Source organism: Lolium perenne, chromosome 6, assembly GCF_019359855.2.
Source record: "Lolium perenne isolate Kyuss_39 chromosome 6, Kyuss_2.0, whole genome shotgun sequence".
NCBI classification, from domain to species: domain Eukaryota; kingdom Viridiplantae; phylum Streptophyta; class Magnoliopsida; order Poales; family Poaceae; genus Lolium; species Lolium perenne.
Window position 1 is genome coordinate 167,960,087 of NC_067249.2, and position 7,953 is coordinate 167,968,039.

Here is a 7,953-nt window from a genome sequence, read left to right on the forward strand (position 1 = left end):
GGCTTACTAGGGACTCCTTGTTGTTTACATAACACACATGTATCAATGTTTCGGTTAATACAATTATAGCATGGTATATAAACATTTATCATAAACACAAAGATATTATAATAACCACTTTATTATTGCCTCTTGGGCATATCTCCAACATATACTACATCACCAATAACAAGGCAACATTGGTATACATCTGTGTGGTTCAAGTTCTACATCTTCTTATTACTCTTTCGCAGTAAGTCGCTAACATTGAGTCATAACTCAATAACCTCTCATTTTGAATGTATTATTGTCTCACAAAACATAGGTACTGCAAGTATAGGTATAATTGAAGGAATACTCCTTTTATGATTAGTCCAAACAACACTTTCATATTCATAAATATCCGAAGACAACCCTGAATCATAGCTTTTTGTGTCAAACATACAAAAGGGCCTTAGCAAATCTTCAATGATGTTGATGCTTTCTTGTCACTATATATGTCAATCAATTCAGTTTTTCTACCGTCCCATGTACTTCGTCATTCTTATGTCGTTCTTCTCTTCTTAATGCATATATGCATTTCTCCTACATGGTTTGAAGAAGAAAAGTACATGTCAATCAACATTGTATCAGCCTCTAATAAGAAAACATTATACTAAATTCAAACAAGAAACCGATGTACATGTATGCCCTCTTAGCAATCCGTTAATATGCATTATTACTTCTGGATTGTTCATCCATCTGTTGGACTAAGCCTTTTCATAATGTCTTCATACGGAATTTACTTACGTACTGTTGGTTTGCTTATTCATGTTAGTGGTTGCATCTGTCAAACTCTTGCATTCATCAGTAAATAATATATAGCAGGTATGATGTACTCCATCCGTTCCAAAATATAAGGCGTCTAAGGATTAGTTAAAAGTCAATGTTTTTAAAGTTTGACCAAGTTTATACACAAAAATATAAATATTTACAATACTAAATCATTATCAATAGATTCACCCTAAATTATATTTTCTTAATATGTCAATTTGATATTGTAGATGTAAATATTTTTTTCTAAATATTTGGTCAAAATTTGTAAGGTTTGACTTTTGACCAATCCTTAGACGCCTTACATTTTAGGACGGAGGGAGTATCAAACATTGCTGGAGTCAACTCTTGGAGAAAACATATTACACTCGATGGGTATGCATATTATTATGCCTTGTGTTAGTTGTCCGGAACACGAGGAAAATGGTACTAACTGGTACTGAAATATCTGCGCAGCCTGCCGGTTCCTCAAAGCCAGCTATTCACCACCTGAATGCTAAAACATGGGAGATAGTAAAGGATGCACAAGAGTCATGACATGATCGAGAGCAAAGATGATGCACCTTCTTGACTTATTATTGTAATAATAATGGCTTCTAAATTGCCTACTGAGAAGGATGTTGTTCCTGTCGCGGATGTGGAACACGATCTTTCTGAATGGCTTAAGGTAACCACGACTCAACTATTGTTTTTCTTTCATAAACATATCTAGAAAAAAAATGCCAGTTCACAAAATCTGTTATTACAGCTTACTCGATTTTCTGTCAATCATGTAGAATTTATTATCATGCTGGTTTACTTGATTTACAGATCTATTAGCATTTAGCCACCACCACACGTGCAGGGTTGTGACATATTATTATGTGTCAGCTTTACTTATGGCACTCGGCCATTGATTCTTATATACAGACACTTGCTGAAACTCAAAGAATGCTAGCTGTGAAATATGTAAAGGCCACCGACGTGTTGTTCATATTGAGAAATGAGTATGGAAGATAAGTCCTATATACTTTAAGTGGTTGTTAAAATTAGGGGGACTGATAACTTTAAGCGAGTCTACGTCAAGGAAAATTATAAGCCAGCGTACCTCAAGACAAATTAGAATCTATACTCTGGTATTATTATCTTTATCTGTATAATTAATAGTCTCGTTTTATTTCAATGTTTACTATCCCTTAGGCCTTAGTTGTTGTCAACGCCATGTAACATTAGCACTAAATCTGTCTATGTAATGTCTGCCAGGAAATTTGTGTTTCCCCTGTTACATTACTCCGACAGAATTATGATACGGTCCTGCTTTTTTGCTTCAGTTTATTATCTTCGTCTATATGTTTGTATTACTGTATTGGTGTTTTTTTTTTCCTTCATCTAGACATATTACCTTTGAATCCATGAAAATTAAAAGCAATCTTATTTTTAGTACTCCGTACCTTAGATGTCTGAAGAGCTGGAAGAAAATTAATATAGACTGTCAGGGCCTTCGAATAAAATATCAATTACTGCTCTCTCACAGGCTAGCATACCCTAGATAAAATAGCACATTGATTCAGAATTCTGTTTCTTTATAGTTGTTAATGTGAGTTTAGTATCATATAACATCTAAAAAAAGTTAGTACCATAACTGATCCTTTTTTTTTAGTTTGACCGGTTTCGAAGTCAAGTTATTTCAGTTTTAAATGAAGAGGAAGTTGCCACAGATTCCTGTAAAGGCAACATACCTACCGTTGAGGCCTATGTTGGAATCTATGATATGGGCAGCTAACGGGGGCTATCATGAACCTAACTGTTTAAAACCAAAAATATCAATCGTATATAAGACAATGAATAAAATTTGTAGTTACACTACATCTCGCTTTTGACTTTGCGCCGGGGCGCAACGGATCATCTAGTAAGTTTATTTCTATGCTAATGGAAAGCGGTACTATTGATAATTCCGTTGGAAATAAAATGGCTCCTTACCTCTATGAATTTGAGTAACGGGAAGTAGCATTGAAACATTAGTGTGATCCACATATAAACCTCATACACACATAAACCTCATATACCTCAACCTCAATAAAGTTTATGAGACAAGAAGATGACACATTATTTGGTCAGTTTCTAGCTAGCACTCGTGGCACAATGCTACATCAAGTAAAGGGCTAAGGAATTCAATGATACCTGGTACTCCATTAGCTTCTCGGCGTGCTCCCTTTCCTCTTCGCTTGATTACTTAGATAACCTGGCGAAAAGAAACAAACACATTTCAGAAAATATTGACTTCAGAATACGGCTATCTTTGGTAATTTTGGATAGACATAACAATGTATTTACTTGGAAAATGTCTTGAGGCCAACATTATCACACTCAACAATGTACTTACTTGGAAAATGTCTTGAGGCCAACATTGTCGCACTCAAATTAGGCGTAGAGGGAGTGGTACTCGTATGATGCATTCTACTACACACTGCAAAGAAGCCGTATTGAGCTTTTTTCTCGCTACTATATCGAAATTGCACCCACAGCTAGCATCTCTGACTAACTGTGGGTGTGGTATTAGGATAAAGGACGTCAGAACCTGTTTCCTCCTTCCATACTTGAAATAAATACCCCCGTTAGATTATGTAACAACGAAGGTATCAATGTCTTAGCAGGTTTAGAATGTGACAAGATATAGTAATATTTCTGGCTAACCATATGGATGAAATTAAGTCGACAAATGATGTAGGGTTGCCAAACTTCAAATATAACAAAATTTTCTTTCAAGCTAGGTAAATTCATAGACGCTGTCACGCACAAGAAAACAATAAAGGAACATAACCGAAATAAGTAACATATCTTACCTTCTTCTCCATATGTCAATTTCATCCGCTTCGATGTTTCCTTCATCCAGAAGCTTTGGAACTTATGGGCAGAAGCCCAACCCAGCCCCTTACCCCGGTAACCCAACGTCCCAACCTCGTATCGTTATTCTCCTGATTTCTCAATCGATCATTCGGCTGCTGCCACGCATGGTTGGCTGTGCTGTCGTGTTGTGTGTCCTGCGCCTCCTCTTTCATTGCCGTGCCAGGCATAATTCACTCCCCCGCCGTGCATCACCTCCTCTTCAGCCGCCACGGGCAATCCGTGATTATTATGTCAAATTCAGGACTCGTTAACACCTATAGTCCCTCTTTGTGTACGACTCTCTTGCCTAACCAGTTAAGTTTTAACAACATGATTTTGAGGAGAAAGCACCTTTGGTCGGCACGTGACATATACGTTGTCGGTGACATGGTTTTATTTTGCAAATAGATCATTTTAAAAGCATTATTGCGTTGAATAAGAGAGTTTCTTGGTGGTACAACATAATTTTATTTCAGCTGATTTTTTTTCAAGTTAACAATATTGAGTGCATAAAGTGATGCATTTTAAGAAATGAGAACACAAAAATAAATCAACCGTTTCTTCCAAGTTTACCTATTCCAAATGGTTCTGGCATTTTACCAAGGATGTCAGAAGCACAAAAGTATGAAGCTATGTATAATCCCTCAATAGATGGATGTACAACCAGTAAAACAGCTGAAAACACAAAGAGTAAAATTAGCAATATGTCAGTTGGGTCAAAAACAGGTAATTAGGCAAGAAATCACGGACCTAGGCATTTTAATCAAAGGGACAGAGAACCGACGCTTGCAAGTACCATATCGTGCGGTAGCCGTTCTCTTTCTTTTTTTTGTTCTCCAGGGAGACAGTGCTCACGATGCCCCATTCCCAGACGCTGCTCTATCTAGCATGAGCATCCAAACTGAAGTAGAAATAGAAAATAGTATGCAGTTGTCATGGATCTAGAAACAAGTAAACCTGGACGGATCACCAGAATGAAGCAATGGGCAAGCACGGGAAAAACACCATAGTTTTCAGTTGTTCTGACTATAGCATAATTTTCAGCTACCCAATTCTTGGCTCGGTTGCAATTCCATTAAATAAAATTCACCAAACCCATCTCACACTTAATTCAGATTAGAATCAAAGAGGGGGACAATATTCACATCAAATAAAAAATTCTAATATCAAAACTTAAATCTCTGTACATCTCATCTATATAAGTTATGGTAATATTTCAGAAATATTAATCTAGCTCAATTTGGCAACATTCCAATTTATAATACAACAGCTCGAAGCTTCACCTAGTAAACACCTTAGAAGAAGAACCATATCAATTAATATGGTGAATTGGAGTAGTGACCGGTCGTTGGAGACGAGACAATATTGAACATTGCCACCAAGAGGTAGGGGGATTATTACCAGCGAAGCTAGGGGCGGACATCACATGAGAAAGGACCAGCTTGAGTTTGACAGCGCAGATGGTTACAAGCTCATTGTCTCTAGAATCAGACTTGATGTATGCCACCACCACCACCTTCAATCGCCCCCGCGTTGTCGTCCCTAGTGCGGCAGCCGTGAGAACGAAGGACCGCATCAGAGAGGGGAAGGAGAACCTCAAGGCAACCTGGAGCAAAACCAGAAAACAAAGGATGAGATAAGAAACAGATCCACATCTAGCTGGAGGAGAAAGTCATGCTCGGGCTGGACCTCGAGATGGATTGAATCCTTCGCCGTCTCTCCTTCCTGCCTAGTCTAGGACTCCCGATGAAGAGGTGATCCGGCATGGGAAGCGGATCCCTGGTTCCCGGCTTGGATGAGTACGGCGGTGTCGAAGTGCGGACGAGAGGAAGGGCTAGCGGGCGCGTGCGTGGGCCGGCGCGGGCGAGGGTTGAGGCCACCCTGGTCGTATGTGCAGGCTGAATCGACAGTTCAGCGTGGCGCCGCGCCGCAACGGAGCTCGAGATGGCCCGGGCCATGGAGGGCGCGGCGGAGATACCATGGCGGGGACTGCCGTAGACGGCACGGAGAGTGATGGTGTATGCGACGCGATGGATGAGGTAGCCGGAGCCGGCGGCGGCATGCAAATGGGAGGGGCGGCGTTTGTGTTGTCGTGGGTAGGGAAGGCGAGCGACGTAGGGATTGATTCTGGAGCGAGATTGACTGCGATTTCTGGGGCGGCCCATTTTGGTGCGGCCCATGTTGCCGATAGGTGAAACGAGGTGACGACGAAAACTTAGACGTATTGCAAAGGTGGGCAGAATAGGGAACACCTTCATTCTTTTTTTTAAGTAGTGTAGGTAGAAAATTTGTAAAATAATTATTATTTCTAAAATTAAATAAAAAAATATTTTTTAAAATAGCGAATATGAGGGCCGAAAGAACACCGTTCAAACACTACACCCCGGCTAAAGATCCAATCCAGATCGGACCGCGCGCACCGTCTCGACGTCTCGCCTCCTGCGCCTCGTCTCCGTTCGGGCTGGCCCTATCCGTTCCCGTTTCACACTCTCCTCACCTGCAACTTCTCCTTCGCCCCCGTTCCCCTTCCTTCCTTCCATAAGTCCTCCCCTGCTATTTCCACCTCACATCCGCCAAGCCACCACCACCACTCCGCCAGGAGCAGCCAGCCAAGCCATGACGACCTCCGCGCTCGCCAACCTAGCCGGCGCCTCCCCGCTACCCACCTTCGCGCCGAGGCCCAGGTCCAGGCCCAATTCGGCGAGCCCGGGCCCGACTGGGCCCGCCGCGCCGCGCCGGCTAGCCGTCGCGCCGCCCCCTCGGGCCTTCTTCTCGAGGGAGCCGTACCAGCCGCAAATACCGGAGCTGGCCGGGTACTCGCCCGTCCAGGCGGGGCTCGTGCCCATGGTCGTCGAGACCACCTCCCGCGGGGAGCGCTCCTACGACATCTTCTCGCGCCTGCTCAAGGAGCGCATCATCTGCATGAACGGGCCCATCGCCGACGAGACGGCGTCGCTCGTCGTGGCGCAGCTGCTCTTCCTCGAGTCCGAGAACCCGCTCAAGCCCATCAGCCTCTACATCAACTCCCCGGGCGGCGTCGTCACCGCGGGCCTCGCGATCTACGACACCATGCAGTACATCCGGTGCCCCGTCAACACCATCTGCATCGGCCAGGCCGCCTCCATGGGGTCCCTCCTCCTCGCCGCCGGCGCGCGCGGGGAGAGGCGGGCGCTGCCCAACGCCAGGATCATGATCCACCAGCCCTCCGGCGGGGCGCAGGGCCAGGCCACAGACATCGCCATCCAGGCCAAGGAGATCCTCAAGCTGCGCGACCGCCTCAACAAGATCTACCTCAAGCACACGGGCCAGAAGATCGAGAAGATCGAGCAGTGCATGGAGCGCGATCTCTTCATGGACCCCGAGGAGGCCCTCGCATGGGGGCTTATCGACGAGGTCATTGAGAGCCGCCCAGCCTCGCTCATGCCCGAGGGCCTCAGCGGCGTTGACTCGCCTAACATCGGTGGGAGCGGCGGCGGCGGCAGCGGACGTGGCAGGGAGATGGAGGAGCCGTCGGCAGTATGAGGGGTGGGCACAAAGGTGAAAACCTTTCTCTGAGTCCGGTGGCTGTGTTGTTTGTTGGTAGATCTATGTTTTGATTCGTAATACAGCAACAGGTTAACTGTGTTTCAATTGCCTGAATTGAGCTATTGCTGATATTTATTGCAACTCCTGAAGGGGACTGCAATCATTTGATACTGATAAATTGTGGTGAATGCCTGTTATACGATCATTTGATTTCTGCAGTGATCAGTGAAATTTCTGCAGAGGATTGAGAGAGAACATTTGATTTGATATTGGGGTATACTGGTTTACTTGAAAAAAGCTACTTCCTTTGCACAAGGGACAAACTATCAATTCAACAACAAAGTTCTATGGCCCTTTCAGAATCATTGAAATTTTGGTCATTGTTGCTTGCAAGCTGCAACTGCCTGCTAATGTGGGCATTCATCTCCTTTTCCATGTTGGCCAGCTGAAAAAAAGCTCCGGGTAGTCGCACAATTCCAAAGTCACAACAGCTGCTTCAGGGGAAAATGGCAAGATAAATAATGAACCACTATCAAATTGTGGTGAATGCCTGTTATACGATCATTTGATTTCTGCAGTGATCAGTGAATTCTCGATTCCTGCAGACCTCAAGAGGATTGAGGGAAACATTTGATTTGATATTGGGGTAGGGTTTACTTGAAAAAAGTTACCATATCAAATGACCCTTTCAGAATCATTGAAATTTTTGGTCATGTTTGCTTACAAGCTGCAACTGCCTGCTCCGTTTTCCTTGTTAGCCAGCTGAAAAAG

At 43.6% G+C, this 7,953-nt stretch overlaps 1 protein-coding gene across 1 annotated transcript; it reads left to right on the forward strand.

Moving 5' to 3' along the window:
- Positions 1-6,129: 6,129 nt before the first annotated feature.
- On the forward strand, positions 6,130-7,287 carry LOC127306993 (uncharacterized). The gene has a single exon (XM_051337692.2). The coding sequence runs from the start codon at positions 6,274-6,276 to the stop codon at positions 7,177-7,179; it is 906 nt and encodes a 301-aa protein (XP_051193652.1). The 5' UTR covers positions 6,130-6,273; the 3' UTR covers positions 7,180-7,287.
- Positions 7,288-7,953: the final 666 nt, after the last annotated feature.

Bases quoted from the DNA above. Each gene is read 5' to 3' on its own strand.
- LOC127306993 (XM_051337692.2), top strand. From the start codon at position 6,274: ATGACGACCTCCGCGCTCGCCAACCTAGCCGGCGCCTCCCCGCTACCC.